This window comes from Paroedura picta, chromosome 2 (genome assembly GCF_049243985.1).
Source record: "Paroedura picta isolate Pp20150507F chromosome 2, Ppicta_v3.0, whole genome shotgun sequence".
Lineage (NCBI taxonomy): Eukaryota > Metazoa > Chordata > Lepidosauria > Squamata > Gekkonidae > Paroedura > Paroedura picta.
The window spans coordinates 57,842,446-57,864,675 of NC_135370.1; the positions used below are offsets into that span (position 1 = coordinate 57,842,446).

The window sequence follows — 22,230 nt, forward strand, 5'->3', positions numbered from 1 at the left end:
TAGATTTGGGACCTTAATCCTGAGAGGCCTTATACATTATGGAATGGTGACAATAGATGCAGAAGTAACTATTGTATATATTTTTGGTACTTCTGGTGTGAAGGCAGAAGTTCTTCATGTACCCTGCAGTGAAGAGAGGCACTATAGGAGATAATCTGACGTCATATGGAAAGCACAAGCAGCAGAAACATGACTCATACATGCACCCACTCATACAATGTGCTCTGGCTCAGATAGACACATTCTTTTGAAAATGTGCACTATATGGCAAAAATGACACTTTCTATTTTCTTTTTCAGGATGACTTTTTGTATAGTGTTTCCATTTTAAGTGGTATCCTTTGCACTACCTTGGCAGTGATCAAATTTATGTTGGGGAGTGTGCTTACCAGCAGAGCATTGTTAACTGATGGTAAGTGGAAAATACTGTATTATTCCTAACAGAAAGTTTTGATTGTGTTACAGATGATAAAATGAGGCATGAATAGACTAAGGAAAGACCACAATTCATCTAAAAGATGTTTAGAATTGTAGCTACTAATTGCAATGTGAACTCCATTTACCTGAATTCAAAGAGGAAGTACTTTGCCAGAAGTACAGGTACTTCTGGCAAATGTATATTCAACCGTAGATTTAGGAGGTTATTTACTACTTTAAAAATGGTATCAGGTAAATATAAAGTTCATAGGAGGGATGGTTAAATTTGTTTGGATTATTTTGTATAATTCATTATTGTGCAAAATACTTGTATTTAAAACAGTAAAAACAAACTAACAGCTGGATTCACATGCACTCATTTCTGCTTTCTATCTCATATTTTAACAACTGGTCTCCATATTTCTGCTATATAGTTGTCAGCCTTTTCCAACTCTTTTACCATTGAGAAACCCCTGAAACATACCTTAGGCTTCAAGAAACTTTAGAAGTAGTATGGTTATGCCAAATATGGTTGGGAACCACACCTGTGTACCCAGGGCCCCTCTCCTTCCCACCCTCTCCAGGTCCATCACTGGCTGTTGGAGGGAGAGGGTCAACATGACCTTATATGGTTATATCACCTGATAAATATTTAACATATTAAAATATTTTAAAAATTAATTTACTCCTACCCATTTGGGAAACTCTTCCAGGACCTTCAAGAAACCCCAGGGTTTTATGAAACCCTTGTTGAAAAAGTCTGCACAAAAGCAATGCATGTAAAGCTTTAAAAATTACAAGGGTTTCATCTGGAAAAAAGATAGTAACTTTATGATGCTTGGAGTAATTTTTATTTTCAAGGAATGCTTTTCTTATTTTTTAAAGAATACCTTATTGTACTTCCTTATAAGAATTACTTTTTATTATATTGTTTGGTCTGTTATATTTCCCCCCACCAAATTTGAAGAAACCCTTGCTCTAACCATGGATGGGCTATAGCCATTGACAAGAGTATGTTAATAGCTTCAGTCTGTTCATGGCTTTTTCACTGGCACATATATTTTTAGTAAACCAAATGAAATTTGGGTTTCCAGTCACTGAACATAATTGACTTTACTCCCGGTTTTTCCCTTATTGCTTTGAGACTTCAAAAAAAAAAAGTTATCTGTGACTTCTTTGGGTTGTATTTGTTAACAAAACTAGAATTTCTTGATTACTCAATACAGTTAAAACAGAACTGAAGTATCTCTTAGCCTGTTTGTCCAGAGGTGGGTTTAGGGAGTGGCAGTCATGGCATGTGCCCTGGGCACTGCTTGATGGGGGGCACGGGAAGGAGCCAGAGAGGCTGCGGCCCATGTCCTGCCCACCACCCATGGGGGCCTTCAGTGTGTGCAGGAGGCCCACTGGTGCCTTGCCCATGCCCCCACCATTGCCTTGATTCCTGCCTCAGCAGATGGAGGACGGCAGAGTGTGGCAGCCCATCCAGTTTCCATGGATCTGAGACAGGGCGCTGTGTGATGGCTAAGCCAGCATGAACCCCTATGGTCTTCTTTCTGGATTGATGGGTGGACTCATGGCCTGAGTTCAATGCTCCCCCTGCCTTGACCCACAGGGAAGGTGTCAGGCAACAGGGCAGATCTGGGACATGGGAAGTCATTTTTCTGATGTGGCTATGGGGTTCAGGTCCCATACTCCCACATCACCAAGCCCTGCCCCTGTGTCACCAAGTTCTGCCCAGCTGTCCCTAGAAGAAAATTAGCTAGGTACGCCACTATGTTTGTCTTATTTCAGAAGAGCCAGGACAGCAGAAATTGTAAATTGAACCAGAGAAACAAAAGCTGTTCTTTGTAAATAGATATCTTTGACTGTATTATGTTTCCAACAAAATGGGTTATTTCAGTATCATTGATCTAAATGTCAGTACAATTACGTTTGGTTCATAAATCCATATTTTCACTTGATTTTTGTAAGAGAGTTTGGATGGAAAAAATATTTATTTGCTGCATTTATATACCACTTACATATTCTGTATGCCAAAGCAGTCAATACAGTTCTAACCTATAATAATGAATAAGGGACACGAGGGCCTGGGTTCAGGAATATCATGAGTAAAGTGGAAAGTTTTAATTCTAAATCCCAAGGCTCATGGGTAACTTTGACCTATGAAGTACATATATTTTGTGAAATCTGAGTCGTGGCTTGACCAGACTTGCTGCTTAAATAGCAGGGTAATTTTTAGCAGTGCTTTTACCAAACCACTTTCCAAGATATATTCCACTGTTTTTGAACAGCAACTCATAATTATTCCAGACACAACGGTACAATTATTGTTATGTAGTCTCTCTTCACACACAGGGCCTGGTTTGGGCTTTGCCATGTTAGGCTTGGCTTCCATCATATATTTGCTGAGAGACATTTATCTGTGGAGGACAGTTGTGGGTCTGCTGAATGCCATAATTCTCACTCCAGAAAAGTATTGCTCTCTGATGCTTGCATTTGTTTTTAACTTTACAGGCCATTTGTTTGTTTGTTTGTTTGTTTGTTTGTTTATTCATTTATTCATTTATTCATTTATTCATTTATTCATTTATTCATTTATTCATTTATTCATTTATTCATTTATTCATTTATTCATTTATTCATTTATTCATTTATTTATTTACCTACCGCCCTCCCCGGAGGCTCAGGGCGGTTTACATTGAACTTATGAACCATACATGAAACAATCTGCACTAATAATTATACTATAATATTAACCACAGTGGTTGTAACAATTAAATAATACAACAAATAAAGTTGTAACAGCACAAAAATACAATATAACAGCACAACAGTGCAACAGTGCAATGGCACAACAGGTCCAGAGCGCTCCGGTGCAGTTCTGGGGTGGGGGGAGCAGGGGCCCCTCATTCGCTGTTGGTTATGCCTGGTCTCAACTAAATGAAGAAGAAGAGTTGGTTCTTATATGCCGCTTTTCCCTACCCGAAGGAGTTTCAAAGCGGCTTACAGTCGCCTTCCCATTCCTTTCCCCACAACAGACACCCTGTGAAGTGGGTGAGGCTGAGAGAGCCCTGATATCACTGCCTGGTCAGAACAGATTTATCAGTGCTGTGGTGAGCTCCAGGTCACCCAGCTGGCTGCATGTGGGGGAGTGCAGAATTGAACACAGCATGCCAGATTAGAAGTCCACACTCCTAACCACTACACCAAACTGGCTCTCAGAGATAGAGACTGATCTGTGGAGTAAGGCTTCCCTGGGCCACATATAATTTAAATATACCTTTACACATTATTCCTGCCCTATATAATTTAAATATACCTTTACACATTATTCCTGCCCTTTCCTATAGGTATACAGTGTTCTTAGCAAGTCTTGTTCTTTTGCAAATGTTGAAGCAACTTTCCTTCCCTTTCTTTAATTACTTCCTTGTGAAAACGATGTTGCAGCTGATTTTTTAATTAACAAAATTAGAAATCGTAATTAACTTGGTGCCCATGTTGTCTGTGCACTCTCAGATGATTTGAGTTTAATGTAGCTGAACAGAGATTTTTGAAGTGATTAATTTTTAGGCTCAGCAAAACTGAATCACTGTGAAAACAATCCCTTTCCATCCAGAAGCCAACCATACATCTCAGCTAGTAAAAATGAATTAATACTTAAGTCACTTGCCACAGTTACTTGTAGTTTTCCATTTCCTTCCAATTTACTGCTTGTCAGGATGATATTTAGAACTGCACATTCCTTTCATTTACTTAGGAATAACTTACCGTCTCTGTCAGCAATGAGAACTCATTTTTCCCTTTAAACTAGTCCTCCTGTGTATTATGTGTTTTGTATTGAGTTAATTTCTCAATATGGATTAAACTTAGGACGTATTCCACACCTTTCAATGTTTTCTATTTACTATGGATGCATTGTATGGCTGTGGATATTTGATTTCCAAAATTCAGGTAACTGAAGTGGATGAGGAGCAGGTTAGGACAAGGCAGAGTTGATTTAGTTAATAGCAAAAGCTATTTTGTATCTGTCATTGCTGTGTACAGGTAAATTGAGTATGTGCTTAGATTATAATGGGAAGCCAAGTAGAGGGGTGCAGATACAAACAAAAACAAAAACTAAAAAACGTATTGCTGCCAAGTTGCATTGTTCCTCTCCTAAGAAGGAAATGTGCATGCTCACAACGGGCAGTCCCTCATGCAGTTTCATGTCTGTACACTATGCATTTCTGGCATGCTGTATACTGTTTATTTTATTTATTAAAATGTTTATATGGACCTGTCCCACTGACCCAGATGATTAAAATCTTGGAGGGCAGGCAACAGATAATTCAAACCCCATCTGTTTTTTAAAAAATAAACCATTTATTGTCATCAAATGATACGACATATATTATTTATCTGTCAAATGCTTGCCTGCAAGGAGGTTAAAGTGGGAGCCCTCTGCATATTCTCAGGGCATTTAGGGGTGTTGAGCTCAGCACTGAATCTGAGCAGGTGTGTGCAGTGGCCAGCTGGATAGCACTAAGATAAGAGTCCAGTGAAGAGGAAAATCAGAGCTGATGTACAGACTGAGAAAGAGAGACTTCTTTCATATATGCTGCTTGCAAACTGGGTGGAGCTTTAAAGGTTTAGAGCAGTGGTCCCCAACCTCCGGTCTGGGAACCAGTACCGGTCCGTGGATCAGTCAGTACCGGGCTGCGGCTCCTCCTCGTCCTCCTTCCCGGCTTCTGCCTCGGGAGCTGCCCTGCCACTCTGCCGCTGGCTCACCTTTTGTGCTCTCCAGCGGCCGCCATGGCTGAGGCTCCCCCTCGGTGTGGCACTGCACAGCTGCTGCTGGCAGCACCTCCCAGCAGGCGGCAGGAAATCAGGGGCGCCGTCAGGAAAGCAAGTGGAGCAGAGGCTCAGGCGGCAGTGACATCCCTCGGCAAAATACTACCCCCCCCCGGGCCTCAGTAAAATTGTCAAGCATTGACCAGTCCCAGGTGATAAAAAGGTTGGGGACCACTGGTTTAGAGAATAGGAGGGAAAGAAATGTTTAAGATGGCATCTTGACAGGCAAATATGCAAGTTGATGGTCTGTGACTTTTGCTGCATGGTAGTGACATCTTGTGCCCATAGTTAGATAAATGACATCCTCAGAAAGTTTCTTTTAAAACAGTGAATGCCAGGCACCTTAGGACGGAGTTAAAATGTCTTGCTCCTAAACATACATATTCCCATTCCTTTTCACATATTTTGGGAGATGGTTATCAGCATCTTTCTCCCCAGAGGGCGTGTGTGCTGCATAGAGAAAACACCTGTGCAGAAAGGCTGTCTAGATCTACCTTCTATAAGTTTCCCACCCTATATGGGCTTCAGATTGTGGCTCCATCATGAGCTTCTTCAAAGTGTGATCAGCTGCAATTTTTCAACATCAGGGTTTGGGTTTTTTAATTACTCTTCTTCCTAGAAACAGTTATTTTATTACATAGACAATTAGACTTAGTTACTGATTATGTTGTTTAAGAAACACAAAGATAATTCAGTCTGAGTGACTTTTCTACTTAATAGGCATTGTGGTTGCTTTTTGTGATGTCACTATTAATATAAAAGCAGCCAATGAGGGTTTCAGACACCAAATAGGCACAAAAGTAGAGGGCCTTGGGGAATTTCCTGAAGCCATCTTCTTGATGGCAAACAAAAAGCTTGGGGAAAGTCCTTTCATATTTATTTATTTAAACATGTATGTCTTTCCATTTTGTCTCAAGATGTTTCATATTTCACATAAGAATGGTAATGAATTATTAATGTTTTTTTGATGAATTTGACCACCCAGAAGAGGCTGCCTAAAATACTTAATGTGACTGCTGATGCTCTATACAGGCCATACCTTTTGTAAGTGCATTTAGAGCAGCCACTGTTGTAGGTCCTGACTTCAATAGAAGATGGTGCATATTGATGGCATTACAGGCTATCTACCTGGGCCATCTCCCTGTGAAATATAACTGCCAATTGGCCTGGAGGAAAAATGTCTTGTCCCTCTAATACAAAGTTAATGGGATGTTTTCCAAGTGATGTTATTTACCTACATGCTATAAAAAGCTTCAATGGCTCATTTCCATATATTAAGCTTCTGCTAAAATGACAGGGCATTTTTCTCCAAGGTAGTGTGAAAGTGTTTCCATTAGCCTCTGGATAAGGATGAAGCTAGAACTGGTCCAGTGGATTTCCGGGTCCTTGGTAGGACAGCTTGAATACCCCCTCCACCATATAAACCATAGAGATTTGGAGTGTTGCTCAGAAGTGGCCTCAATTCTGCGTTCTTATACAATTCTCCCCCTCTTCAGTTTCTGCTGCCACATCAATTGGTAATTGAGTCTCAAGTGGCCTGCCAACCAGCGTGCATCAAACACCAGTTAGGCAGACACCATGACTTCTGGTGCCCCAAGCAATACCTTGAAACTGCCAAGTGGTTGGCCCATCCCTGTGTGGAGTCTTGAGGTAAAAAAACGGCCGAGACTTACCTCGGATGAATGTTGATGCAGTGGAGGGCTTGCTGGGAGAGAGAGGCGATCACCCAGAGGCCCTCCAGTGTGCGTGCTGCTAGAATGCAGCACGCACAGCTTCAGGGGCAAGGTGGGACCCGTGGTGACTATTTAAGTCACCACATGCATGGGTCTCCCTTTTCACCTGGAACACTGCGGCAGCTGCTCCCCTCCCACCCTCCCTATGTTGTATACAGGATTATTCAGGGTTTTCAGGTGGATGTTTTTGGTTTTGTTTTCCAATAATTGTCACAGCTACAGGTTTGCATGGGATGGAGCCTGTTGGCAGGGAGTCCGGTGTGCGATCGGATTCCCTGGCATTTGGGGCCTCTCTTGAGGTGGCATATATACGAGTGTGGCTTACCCAGCTGGGAGGCCAGGAGCAATTTTTCCAGGTGGCCTGGGGGCAGTCAAATCAGGTTGGCACCTGGTGGCTCCCTGGCATAGGTCACTTCCTTTAGTGGTAGACTTCAGTAGGCTGGAATGGTGTGGATCCCCAGGGCGCCTCTGGACTCTTCAGGTTTTTGGTGCAGTCTGCTGACTGCTAGGTCAGGCTCCCTCTCCCATGCTGCGCCAACTCTCCCGTGGGGAAGTAATAAAGCTGTGGCCATGTTTATCCCAACATTGATGTTGAGTCTTATTTCAGCATATAATTCCCTCCTGCAAGTTAAAATAATGATCTGGAGCCAAAACAGCTACTGACCCAGGCTAGTATTAGAGTAGTATTCCATGCAGCAATCCCAGTTATTATTAGTGCACTGTCCTAAGGAAAGAACATGATTTTACCTAGCCAGAGGGTTTATTGGAATATTGAGAAATTGAGGTAAAACTGCAAAGAAAGTAAAATCCAGAAAACTGTCAACTGTGCACAAGAAATGAATAATACTCATTTTTACACACAAATGCGCATGTGTGAGCTCACATGTATGTATGAAAGTCGATTCAGGAAGTATCCAAGTATTCAGATTGTAATAGGAAGGTTGGGGTGGGTAGATTGTATTTGTGTGATGTGTTACAGTGACATCTTGTGGCCATCTCATGAAAAATAAATCTGAAGTCCATTTAGTTTATATAGAAATGTTTGAGTGTGCCATAAATATGTGAGAGATGAGTTTTCATAGGCATGATGCTTATAACATTATATGCACCTGATCTAGAACAGCAGCTTGTTTGTAGTTTCACACTCAGCTAGTGTCTTACACTTACCACAATTGGCCCAGGTCCCCCCTCACCTGTCACATACTCCAAGGCAGGGAATGACTGCAAGAGCTCAGTTTCCCAGGGATGCATGCTTGTTATGAATCGCAAGCCCTATTGGGAAATGGCTTATTAGCCAAATCACCATAGTTTTGAGGTTCCTAGATGGAATTGGTTACCATTCAAGTTGTGCCTAATTCTCTGTGCACCAAACACCTACCCGTGTCTTAATTTCATCAGAAAACTAAGTTATGCATTTATAAGTATATTTGAACAACTAGGTGGCTGGGCAGTAGTTTAGTGCAGTTAAAACATCTGTCCCTCTTAATAAAACAGTAAAAAGGGTTGGGGTGGGCTGAGTCTGGGATCAAAACTCCTGGATTGGCCCCTTGGCCCCGGACTGACAAGTAGAGGGGCCAATCAAAAGGCGTGAAGCGCCTTCCGATTGGGCCCTCACCAGGCCAGACCAGACTTCCAAGGCAATCAGGAGACATGGCTGCCAGTCTGCTCCTGACCACCACAGGGAGAGGAGGTCAGCAGGGCTGCCAAGGGGGATGAGAACAGCGGCTGTGCAAGCCCTTTTCGCCCCAAGGCTGTCCTAACTGTCATGTCCAACTGCAAATGGCCTCAGAACCCTGACAGAGCTGGCAGGAGGCTACAGAGTGCTCTCCCTCCCCCCCCTTCACACCTGCTGCGAAGGAGCCTCTGACAGGCCCTGACTGAGGGGAGGGAGGCCTTTCCCCTAAGAAGAGTCTCCATTCTGATTTTCCCTTCACATATCTGAGGACATGGCTCTGGAAAGCCCATCTGTAACCACTATGCCACAATTCCCAAAGGTCAGTCCTCTCCTACAATCAATGAACATTCCACACCACAGGTTCTTGACACCCATATCTCCACACCCATGGCTTCATTTGCCACCATGCCACCACAACCTCCCACACAACACACATGACAACCCCATGCCCTTACAGACTGGACAACTCCTCCCCTTCCTCTTCCCACTGCCAAGCTCTAGCGCCCGTTGTATTCTTGGAGACAACGGGCTTTGCCCCTAGTCTTTTAATAAAAAAGGTTTAATAAAAGTGTTCTTTGAGGGGTATGGATAGAGAGGCAATCTCTCAGATACACAGGACCCAGACTGCAGGTGGCCTTATGGGTAAGTACCAATACCTTAAACTTGATCTGAAATTCAACTGGGAGTAGAGGAGCTGTTGGAGCACAGACTGAAGGCAAACTTAACATTAACAGTACTGACAACGCTAGCTGAAGGTAGCCTTTTTTGGCTATTAATGTTTGAACAAATCCATCCTGGTTCAAACTTCCATATAATCATATTTATTTCCTGCTTTTTCTCCCCAATGGGGGTGCAAGGTGGCATAAGTCATTCGTTTGTCTTCCATTTTATCTGCATAACAGCCCTGTGAGATATGTTAGGCTGAGAGTGTATGGCCCATGGTTACCTAGCGACATTCCATTGCAGAGCAGGGCTTCTAACGTTGGTCTCCCAGATCTTAGTCCAACACTCTAACCATAACACAACAGTGGGTCTTAAAAAGAGAAAGAAAAACTTTTCCTTGTTCTCTCAGCTGGCAAAATGGTGAGAACTATCAATAGGCAAAAAGGATATTCTGGGCCTGAGCTAGCATTCAGACGACATAGTGACTGGATGCAGTTTCAAGCCAGCTGACAGGCAAAGAAAAACACAAGATGTTCTTGTTGAGTGGTGTGTTTAAAAAATGAGTTTGACTTGGTGAAATTAACTTTTGGCTTTGTTGCTTTTATCCACTTTGTTAAGAAATACTTATGCATCAGGGGAAGGGAAATAGGAGGTCAATATGAAGGGATTTTGACATTTCATTAAAAAAATCTTCCTTTACTCTGCACAAGGCGAATTGAATTTCTGTTTCTTTCTCTGATGAGGGTTATGGGTAGTGCTTTTATTATAACTAGAAGAAAATATTAATTTTTAAATAGGATACATGGATGAAAAGGAGAAAAATAGTGGCAGTTTTGGTAAACACCTGCAAAGGGATGCAGAATATATGAATTTTTACACTTCTGTCTCGTTTGTAAAGAGAAACCTATATGAAATACTATCAAAAAGGGCCCGTATCACATTATTACACTGGTAATAGCAGCAAATGGTCTCCCTTTACTTTCATATGAAACAGCTTTGAGCCCTGGCTTACTTCTTAGTCGTCATTCCTCCCCCCGCCCCATTTTTTTCTGCAGTCAGCTCATTGTAGCAGAATCAAGCCTTTTTTTTTACCTTTCTTTCTAGGTTTCAACTCCCTGGTAGGAGGAATAATGGGATTCTCCATCCTTCTAAGTGCAGAGGTTTTTAAACACAATGCCTCTGTCTGGTACTTGGATGGAAGTATAGGAGTTTTAATTGGACTTACAATATTTGCCTATGGAGCCAAGTGAGTACAATTGTGCCTTTTGGTTTGGTTTACTTTGCATTAATGTGCTTGCATGCAGAACAGCTGCAGTCCGTTTGCTCTTTCTCATGTCTGATGAGGTGCAGGTAGGCTGCATTCATGGACTCTAAAGCATTTCTTATAACTCTGATCACTACTTACATTGGACTTACCTACCTTCAGCCTACAGTGATGTCTCATTTGGGAGTGCACAATATTGCCAAGCTAGGCAGTTAGGCTAGGTTCGTCCCTTGGATCACTTTCTCAAGCATTTCTCACATCACTATGGAACACAGGCTGTTTGAACAACAGAGCAATGTCTTGAGTAAAACAAACAGACACGTGAAATACTTTCCCCTGTACTTTTACTGAATTCTTGCCCCCCTTTTTAGGTGGAGCATAGTGTCCACTGAAAACTGAACAATAGATTCCATTTATGTTCAAATGTGAGCCCATGAATAGCCTGGAATATAACCAGGGAAACTATTAAATGGGTTTAAAATTGTATTGTTTTGACTGTGATGTGAAAGCTGGAGATTGACATCTGATAGGAATCCATGTATTTTGTACCTGCTTGGGAGTAGACATTGCATTTTGGCACTCTGAGATGCAACCGTCATCTCTTCCAAATATCTATTTCAGTCAATACAGGGTCGAGGGAGAGGTGTTTCTGTGCATGGTGCCCATAAACCATGGCTCAGTGTGAAGAGGGGTCTAGCTACTAACAACAGCTCTGTCAGCTTTATGCTGTGGCATTTCTTAGATTTGATATTTTGCTGCTGATTTATTCTGTCCAGTTTTACGTGTAAAATGTTTTTATTGTTATAAATAAGTAGCTTCAATGACGTAAGAGTGCTAAATAAAAATGCCTTAAATTAATAAAGACTATTTGGAATCTAAAATTCCCTCTATGGAAGCAAAAGATGAATTATTCAACCTAGTAAACCTGATAAAATCCACTGGGGAGAAAGTAAGGTGATAAAATAAGAATAGAAAGCCCCCCCTCCTTTGACAGCTTACGGCATCACTGTATGTGACTTTCTGTTTGTCTTTTGTAACTATCAGTCTTGAACAATTTTTTGCTTTTATTGCCAGGCTACTTATTGACATGGTCCCCCGCGTACGGCAAACACGTCATTATGAAATGTTTGAATAGAGACAGTGCTATGTGGACCTGACGAGGATTGCAGAAAGCGACAACATACAACAACTTGGCAAGTGATGCCAATAATATTTCACAGAACATGCACTGTCTTCCATAGTATCTTTTCTTTTAACGTTACTGTTCAAGGGGAATTCTGTACAAATAGGGCAATATGGGTGCCTCTTAGATTTCAGCAAAAGCAGCAACAGCATATTCCTTTTAAGCGTGCTATTAAAATCCTGCAACTGGAAATAGAAATCAACACAGTGCAGTTCTAGTGCAGCTGCCATGGTTGGTCTTCTGGAATGATGAGGGACACTCACTAGTCACCTGTAGACAAGGGCCAGCATCAAAAAAGGGATAGCCACTTCACTGTATTCTCTTGCAGCAAACCTTAAAGACTATGAAATGTATTGTGGCATGAGCTTCTCTAAGCAAGAATCTAAGTTCCACCAGAATACAGACTGGATATGGCTGCCACCAGTGTTCCTCAGTGTGGAAGCAACTGAGACATTGTTGATGTCTTGTGTACAGAACTTAGTGGTATAGCATACTTAGATTATGGATGCCAACAGGTGCCACTTGATGCATGGATTTCTTTTTCCTAATAACATTGGAACTTCAGTCTCAAAACCAACACCATCAGAATCCATCAAGCTGCCGAATCGTCACAGGTTGTTACAAGAACTTAGTTAGAATTTCATACTGTTTTATAAATGTCTCTGAAGTCCATAGGTTTAGGAATTCAAAAAACACATGTGCCATGTTATACTGCACAGACAATAATAAGCACACTGTATTAAAATACAAGCAAAAGCCAAAAAAGTAAGAAGAGTAAAGTAAGAATATGTGTTTTTGGTTGTATTATACACTTATGTAGAAGTATATATGGCTAAATACATGTTGTCTGGTCAAGTAAAACAGTGATGGTTTCATACAGCTAGCACCTCAGAGCTGTTAGAGATAGTATTATGTAAATATTCATATCCCATCATCCTATGTAATTTAACATCTGGATCACAATATCCAAGTACCGTCATGTTCAACCAATAAAACAATGGCCTATTTTGTACTTCTATTTAGCCTTGGCAAAAGCTGTCAAAATGAGTAGGGCTTGTCTTCCTGCACAGAAGCCTGTTGAAATCCAGGGGTGCAAAACTCAAGCTGTTACCTGGACCAGAATGGTCCTTGATTGTAGCTAGATGGACCACATCAGGTCTTGACCTCATTAATTTCTAGTTGTGATTGCAACTACCCACAAATGCTTTGGGTAAAAAAAAAACTGCAATGTAGTCTGTTGCTAAGTTGCCATCCCTGAAATGCAGTTCCATGTATCCAACCATGAACTTTGCAAAGTGGGACTTTACTGCTTGTTCCTCCTGCTGTAACCCACAGTACCCTCTGAAATGTTTTTGCTGGAGGCTAGTAGAACCTCAGGAACACCATACAGTATAAATAGGGAGTCTGCAGTAGGACATGGAAAAATGCTGCAGGCATTTTGTTGGGGAAGAATTTTTTGTTGTACTTTATATGGTGTAGATTTGTGAACTGCTGGAACAGTAAGGTATAAATATTGTAATAAATAAATAATTTGGCAGAAATCACTGCCCCCTTGTTCTGAAAAAGGAACTACTGCTCTATCAAAATAACTCAGTTGTTGTATACATGCCAGTAGCTAAAAAATGAGTGATATTACTTAACAGGGCCTACTCCTATGTAAACATAACCACATGCAAAGAGTATTTGAAGTAGGGATGGGTATGGACCAATAAAAGGTGGTTCAGGGTCTGTGGTAGCCGAGGGATAGAAACAGTCTGGCGAGTTTGGGACGTGGCAGAACAGAACAAGGTGGGGGGAATCACATGGGAAATGGCTTCCCTTCCCCCGTGCAGAGCTGTTTGGGAAGGGGCATCATTTAACCTTCCGGTTTTCTCTCTCTCCTTCAAAGCAGAGGGAACAAAGTTGCCAGCCATTTAACTCTTTGGTTTTGCTCCCTGCTGTTTAAAATGGGGGAGCAAAACCACAGGGTTAAATATGAGGTTGAGGCATCTTCCAGGAAGCATTTCACTTCCTTCTCCCTGCTGACCCAGCTGTCTTGAGCTCCCTACTGCAGCCTCTTTAAAGGGGCAGCATGAGGAAATCTGAGTCCATGGAGACAGACAAAACAGCCCCCAAGGGCCTAACTGAACAGGCTGAAGTTTGATAAATGATCAGGGAGTGCATATTCCCCAAACATCACTTCCTGAGTCCTGAACCAGCCCAAGTTCAGCCCAAATTTTGGCTTGGTTATTTTGGGGTGGGCTTCAAATTTTGATCTGGTTTGTATCCATCCCTAATATGAAGAGGAATAGCAGTATTGTAGGTGAGTCCAAGGTGCTGGGACAGCCTTGCAACTCCCAAGATAGCACCCTTCCACTAGGCATTTGGCCAAGGACCACCATTACCCTTAAGCTGGGCCCCCAGACAGACCCCCCATAATTCCTCCCTTGTGCCTGGCCAACAACAACCCTTTTACCTCAAGGCACAGAATGATGGAGGGATGTATATAGGTTGTTTTAATGAATTTTGAAACTTAATTTCATTGTATTGGTTTTTAACTTATTGTGTAAGGTAAGCTGCCCTGAGATTGGGAGGAGAGGGGTGGCCTATAAATTAAAATACAAATAAATAAATGAAGTATCTTGGGTGGCTTCAGTGGGAGCCCTGGATGTCTGGCAGGAAGAAATCTTCTGCTAGGCATTTTGGCCTCCTACTAGAGGTGGCCCAAGATGTTGCTGCTGTTAGAACAAACCACAATGGCTTGGCCTTGTTGGGGTGGGGGTAGATTTTTTATTTATTTGCCTGGATCATGCCAATGTGGGCCACATGATAAAATTATGAAGTAAGGCATTCAGTCACCATTTCGACAGAATGAGTTCAGTCTCTAGTTGTAAGTTCTTCAATGTTTAGTTAAAAAACGCACACAATGTTTTCATTTTCAATGTTCAGTTTCAATGTTTTAGTGAAACTCTGTTTTCAGAAAAATCAAAGCCTGATTTGGCATCCTGAGACCTATCACATGTCGGAGACTATGGAACTGAAACTGCTTGCCCCTTTTTCACCCGAAGTCATTTTGAAGGCAGGATCAGTGCTGAACAGTCTGTCTGCCCACCTTATTGGAAATGGGTCTTTGGGGGTCGAAAGTATGTGGCTTACATGCTTATCTCCTGGGCAGTGGTCTGACCCCATTGCCAGGATTGGCTCCCTGAGGAATGGGGCCAAGAACAAAGTTACATCCAAGGGCACTGTTCTTGTGGCAATCATTATACTTTCATTTTGTAAAAGAAGAAAGAACCCTGAGCTGTTTCCCCATTCATTTTCAAAGTTTGTCTTTGAGCTGAAATAGTACTTTGCAGAAAGCAAGCCACTTGTTCCCCATTACATTATACCTTGCCAATTCAGATGAATCATCAAGTGACAGCATGTGTATTTTTCATACCACACTACATCTTATTAATCTTGTTTTTCTTTTAAAAGCCTTGTGTATTGAATGCCATGGGCAAGATCCAGTCCTGCATGCTCATATTGTGCACTTTATTGCATACAGCAGTGGAAACATGGAATCAGTTCATGTCTTATTTTCTATGGCATCGCATTAGTAGAAACTCCAAGGCTGGCAACCTGCCTCCTGATACCATCATCAATTACTTGACATGGTTAACAGGGGTCACTATTGATCTATGGATTATAGACACTGCATCTGATGATCCTGCATGTATTCATGAAGTTGTAATCCACTCTTCCACCTTTATGTTTCAGGGATACAAAGCTCAGGGTGTGAAACTATCATCAATCAAGCACTTCAGTAGTTGCCAAACAATTCAACCAGCTGCTAGATGTGCAGGGATGCTAATGTAAACTCATCTTTAAGCTCTTATGTATATTCAGTGCAGACAGTTTTGCTGCCCTTTGTGCCCAGAGGCACAGTAATTACTTTCTTGTGCTGTGAACCTATGGGGGCATCTAAATATTCCATCCATACTGGTGGGGCTAATCTCGTGTTTTTGATGCCACAAGAATAATGTTGTGTTGGTCTATCTGGTGACTCCCTCAAAGAGAGACCCTTGATAATGGGTGAGATTCTTTCAATCAAAAACAAACTGATTTGTGGCTCCTGTGCTGTAAAACTTAATTTCAGTCTAAGTAAAAAAAGAAAAAATCCTATGAGTACCCAAGTCTCCAGTGCTTTTGATACGGATCTCTGACATAAACATAATGCAGCTGAATAGTGTGAAATGATTCATTTCTATTCAATAACAGGAAAGTGATAGAACACAACAGAGTCACACAGATAAAAATTTATTGAAAAATAGTTTTCCCTAGTTTTCCCTACAACAGTGAAAACAACGCATTTCTCTGCCATTAAAATACACATTCAGACATTTATACCTTGGTTTTTCCCCATGTTATTAAAATTCTAGTGACAATTATATTATCTGTGAATCAAGCTGCTTGAACAAATTATAGTGGAACACAATGAAAGTGTGCTTTTGAAAACTAATAAATACGAGTATTTAAATACACATGTTATACAGATGATTATGTTTCTATAATTGGGCAGGCAATGTTCCATCCCTTTTTCTCCCAGTTGGGTATCAGTTGGCTTTTTCAAAAGATGTCTTCATGTTTTCATGGTAAAATTGCAGTGATGCTTAATCTCTTTCATTAATGTTTTCATCACCCATGGAAGTATTTGTTTTTGGATAGCACCCAGTTTCAGCAATTCAAAACATTATGTGGGTGGTACCTACTCATTAAAAAAGGAGCTTAACACAACACTAGAATTGACAACTCTGGTTTATGTCTAACTAGGCCAGCTTCTGCCACTGACAATAGCACAAATGGTAAGCAGGGAACTACATTTCATCATCAGACCTTACTGGATATAAAACTTAAGGTTCCTCCAAGTTAAAAGCTTGAGATTCTAAGAACCACTTAGGCCCCCTTTACATGTATTTCTTCCAGCCTGCTTGTTACCCCTCCTCTCTGTCATTGCATTAAACCACAAGTAACATACCACCTAAAATACATTATAGTTGTTAACGGGTTATGCAAACATAACAAAAGCCAGAATTGTTTGGATGACAATCTTTACTACAAGCTGGAGACCCAAACCAGAAGGTTAAATGATGCCCCTTCCCAAACAATTCCCACCTTTCTCCCAGCTACAGGTCTGCACAGGAGAAGGGAAGCCATGGCCCAGGTGATTCTCCCCACCCTGTTCTGTTCTTGCCAGGCTGTTTCTCTCTGAAGCTTGGTTGGAAGACCATGAACCAGGCCTAATCCTTGCCAATATTTGGTTTGTGAACCGGTTCATGCCATCCCTAACTTTACATCTAATTTGACTCTATATCAAGCCATCCATGCTCAAGTAGGTAGATAGGTAAAAGGTGGTCGAAGGCTCATGTGAAGGAATCATTTTGAAGTTCTAAAACAAGACATTCCCTGTGCTGTATCATAAACTCCTTTTGAATTCCTCTTCACTTTTCAAATGTAGTGGAGGAGCACATGGGAATGGGGAAGGAAGCAGTCTAAATCCTCCTTGGACTACAGGAACTAATTTTACAGTCCTCTGGAACCCAGCCAACTTGCATTCACTGAATCTAGCCCCCTGAAAGCAGAAGTGTGATAATCTAGACATGGTTATTTATACTACTTCCAAGCTCATTACCAGGACCCACAAAAGCTGTGCTGCTCAGCTAGCAGCCATAACTAATATGCTCTAGGCTTCTCCTTCCCTTCTTTCCTTTTTAGCATTTGTGTGACTGAAATATGCTGCTGCATGGATACCATACTACAGTACCATAAACACACTGCATCTGTAGCAGGGTACTGATATGCTGCAGCAGAAATTCATTTTCATACTCTTTGTTCTAGCATAGGCCAGATCAAACTTCAGTCCAATCATGATTTGCCAATAAGCCTCACTTTGCAGTGAAACTGAGATTAAAAGTAATTATATCAACATCCAAGAAATTAAAATTTTAATATGAAATGATAAGGCATGTATGTTAAATAGCATGGTGAAGTATTCTGATGAGCACTCAAGTAGGAGATTATACCAACATACATCTATCTTGTATATACTATACATTTTTATAACACAGTATACTCTCTCTCTAATTATATATACGCACACTTAAAAAACCATTTTCAGTACAGAATAGTCTGACCTTACTAACAGTTATACAAGTAATTTATCACACAACCATTTAGGATCAAAATGCTTTATCCACTGAAATTATTTCAGTCAACTAAAATGGATAAAAATGTATTGCCTTTCAATTTTGAGTTTTACAAGAATACCAAAATACGAGGCTTTCATGAGCCAGTGCAGAAAGTCGACAACCAAACTGAACTAGAACCAAAGGTCTGGAGCACCTTAGAGACCAGCAGGGTTTTTTAGGCTTTAGCTTTTGAGAGTCAAAACTCTTTGCCAGCTGCAGTCCAAGAAATAAATCCCAGCTTTAATGTTCATGCAGTCAAATTGGGAAGTCTGGTGGATTTTGAAAGCTCCAGCGACGTTCCAAGCTTTATGTGTCCTAGCAAAAATGTGAATGTACAAGTCACACATCTGATGTATGGTCTGTTTTTTTTAAAGCAGATGAGTGAGTGTTTAAAACATTCACACACAGGACAGTTGGCTCCAAAGACTCCCTTCTATTAAACAAGTCTTCCTCCAGAAGGAAGACATAATTAGCATGAAAGCATGTTTGCACTCAATAGACTTTAAACTAGATTGTAACTACAATTACCATCCCAGCCCTGCCTTAACACTATCCTAATCTTTAAACCCACGTGGAAAGTACAGAGGCTTGGTCTTTGGCTTTTCTAAGAAAGAATAGCTTACAGGAAGAGAAGACTGTTTCACAAATGACTTGGAATGTTGGCTAAACTGGCCTCGCAAAACTGTTCTTTGTGGCATTTCTTCCCATGCTGCTGTATTAGGAGAACTAGATTCAAGTCTACTGGATTTTGTCAGATACAGGAAGAGAGTTTTGACTCTCGGAACCTTATACCCTGGAAATCTTGTTGATCTCCAAGGAGCTATTGGACTTCTCTACTGCAGACCAAAATGGCTACCCACTGGATCAACATTACAAAGGAATACTGAAGTTCTGGGGTAGCCAAGTATGTCTCTATACTTTACTGTTGTTCAGTAATAGAAGTCTATCAAGTAGTACTAGTTTTAACAGACTAACAGAGCAATCCTACGAAGGATGTATTGGGTTAGTACTTGATCAGTTATTCACCTAATACATGTTAGATAACACAATGAGGGTAGCTACTACCAGTCTCCCATTTCTCGAAAATCATTTGATCCAAATAAAAATTACCTTTGAAGCTCTCAATATGTATATAGCAATACGAAAATCTACTCTTTATCAATCCCACATGTATGGTTTTAGAAAACACACATATATATGCACAAAATAAACAAAACTTCTGGATTATGAATATTTTAGATAAGATTAAGATGATTAAACTTTATCCTGTATGCTTTGTAACAATAAATGAATGATAATAGCATGCATGAAGTTAAACCCGTTTTATATCACTAATGCATTGCCATAACTATGACCAATACGACAACCATTGTGTAAGCAGTAGATATGCCATAGTTTTATTTAAGGGCATGATGATAATATTTGCTGTACAGCACCATGGATAGCTTTTTATAATCAGTAGCAAGAACATTTTTAGGATGTGAAAATTGTCAAAAAGTGCTACAGTTAACTTCCCCCTCCCCCCAAAAAAGGTATACAAAACTTAAAGCACTAATTGGGAAAAGCAAGTACCAATGTTATTTGAAATCACATCAGCAGCATGAAACAAATTACATACCATTCTGAAGTAGAGACTTCCAAGTATTCCAGCATGGCTGATGAAGACAAAGTACTGACTGTGTTTAATCATAGCAACAAAAGGTCTCGTGGCACCTCAATGAATTTATTGTGCCATGACTTTTTGTAAGTCTGATCCCACTTTGTAAGATGTGTTACAACTGAATGTATCTTATGCTGCAACATATTTATTTAGTCTTTAAGAAGCCACAAGACTCTTTGGGTTCTAGCTGCAGTATATTAACATGGTCTCCCTTTGGAATAATATTTAAACATGCACTTTATTTATTTTTAAATGGAATATAGCTAGTTTTCTTAATATTCCACCTATGTGTAAATTTGAGTTCTTAAAAGAGTTAGAAATAGGAAACAAAAAAAATCTACCAAATGTATCATTATGGTGACCTTAAATAAGTTCTTTGTTCCATATGCATAAACATTAAATATATTTAACATACTGCCTGTTTACATAGTATAAAATCCTCCATGCAGAGACAGGAACATATGAACTGATACGACCGTATTAATGGATGATATTTCTTGGAAACAATGTGCATGACAACTTCAAATATTCATGATCATCTCCAGAGATGCTCTGAAGTTCATTTCCAAAATATTGCTATAGTTTTAACAATGCAGGAGCTGCCCCTCATGCCAAACACTGAAGTAGCAAAAATAGGATCATCTGCAGACAAGGAAGTTGTTTCTACCTCCAAGAAATAACCACAATTGAATGGAATACACTCTAGAAGGCACAAAAAGTTGATGGCAACACAAATGTAAGAATGTTTTTTTAGGGGGGGGGGGAAATTAGCCAGTGCACTTCCTTCAAATGCTGGAGGGGAACACTGTGGGGAAAAATTATTCAAAACTTTGCCTTAAGTGCCAAAAACTATTCTATTGCCTCAACTATATGGTAGATATGGTCCTACAAATGTGGCATGACTAATGCAAAAACATAACATATGAGGATAGTTGTAAAACCGAAACATGTGGGCTCAGGCAAAGTACTTGCATGGGAACAGCACATCCTTAGCAAAAGGTTTTCATTGACCTTAGAGCAACAGGGTGGCATAAGAATTGAGAAGAACAGGAGAAACCTTGCACTAAAGTTCCTTTCAGAGTACATACTGCAGGACTCAGGTGGCAAGGCTCCTATTTACCAAGCTCAAAACACAGACATCTTCCTTTCATTCTATGCCTTATAATCACAGGAAGAAACCATACCACTCCTATAGTCATGAGACAACTCTATTCTCCCTCCTGCAGTAAGTATATGATATTTATATACACAACTCTCTAATATTAATGGGCAGCATTCTGTTGACACATTAGAGAATGTTCTTTGTTTCTTGGCAGCTTTGTCAGTCCTCAATTGGAAATAATTCAGAATGTTTAAGACTAATATTTACATAAATTGTTGCTTAATCCTCAAATCAGTGTTCCATTATAGTTGTTCAGGCATTGTCCACATCTCAAAACACATTTTTTTAAAGTAAAAAGGCACACAAATATTATTAGCAGAATGTATTGTGACATTGTCGTGCAAACACCAAAGCTTTTCCCAACATAATTGCTTCTACAAACTACAAAAAGAGAAACCATAACAAAACTGTGTGAAATAAACCCAAGGAATATCTATTTACAGATGTGCAAATCAACTTGCATATATGACATCAATGAGGTTTTTATTGGCATTTATAAACAGTGTATTCAATCTTTACCTTTCAAAGGTAAGCCATTTAATGTTAAAATTTAAAATATAAATTATGTAAATGCTTTTCTCAAGTTTTGGTAATTTCATGGAGCAAGATTATTGAAGATACCAGATCACAAAGAAACAAAAACTACCATAAAATACAAAGGAGTTTTTGAGTTATCAAGACATATCGCTACTGGTGACTAGCATGTTTCCATTTTATTTATTTAAATGAGATCCATGAATTCAAACCCTGGGAGTCCTAAACCAAGCATTTGCCAGGAGCTTATATTCTTTAGCAGGAAAGAGAAGCAGTTCCACTTGTTCTCTTTCCCATCTCCTCAAGTGAACTATCTGGTCCCAACACCCAGTCTGTAAGGGAAATACACAGGTGAGGGAGAATGGTGGGGCCCACTTCAATAAAAATTATACAGTGTTAGTGAATGACGCCATGGAAACCAAACCCTCCGCTTGCAAAACAGATGATATCACAGAGCTTTATTGACTGAATTCAGATCTAACACCAAGTCTTGATTTAATGCTATGCAAATCATCCTCTGGTTCACATTCTCATTCCTGTCTTTTTCCAGTACAAGACCTCCCACCACCCACCCTCCCGGAACAAAGCACAGTCTATACGCAATATATATATTTTACTGTTATGGAATAGCAAACAGGGAGAGAGGGAATGTTATTATGTAACAGAAGAGGGAGCACATTAGCTTTCCGACTCATTCAAGCCACAGTTTGGCGTCGTATCTAGTGAGCCATTCACTTTGCATTTTAATAAAACTGTTCAAGAAATCTGTGCTGATTGAAGCATGATCCAGATAGCATTCTAGCCCAGGGGTAGTCAAACTGCGGCCCTCCAGATGTCCATGGACTACAATTCCCAGGAGCCCCTGCCAGCAAACGCTGGCAGGGGCTCCTGGGAATTGTAGTCC

The 22,230-nt window shown here is 40.5% G+C and overlaps 1 protein-coding gene across 2 annotated transcripts in view; it reads left to right on the forward strand.

The window, feature by feature from the left end:
• TMEM163 (transmembrane protein 163) overlaps positions 1-22,142 on the forward strand; it is a 99,147-nt gene extending 77,005 nt beyond the window's left edge. Inside the window, exons 6-9 of one of the 2 annotated variants that reach the window (XR_013228150.1) lie at positions 300-411; positions 10,422-10,563; positions 11,656-11,774; positions 15,503-22,142. Coding sequence is in view for 1 of the 2 variants with exons in the window: in XM_077320236.1 (XP_077176351.1) it covers positions 300-411; positions 10,422-10,563; positions 11,656-11,716 (315 nt within the window). In the remaining variant the exon portion in view is untranslated. Of the gene's footprint in view, positions 1-299; positions 412-10,421; positions 10,564-11,655; positions 12,777-15,502 lie in introns of those variants that run through there. The other variant, XM_077320236.1, reaches the window with a different exon arrangement.
• Positions 22,143-22,230: the final 88 nt, after the last annotated feature.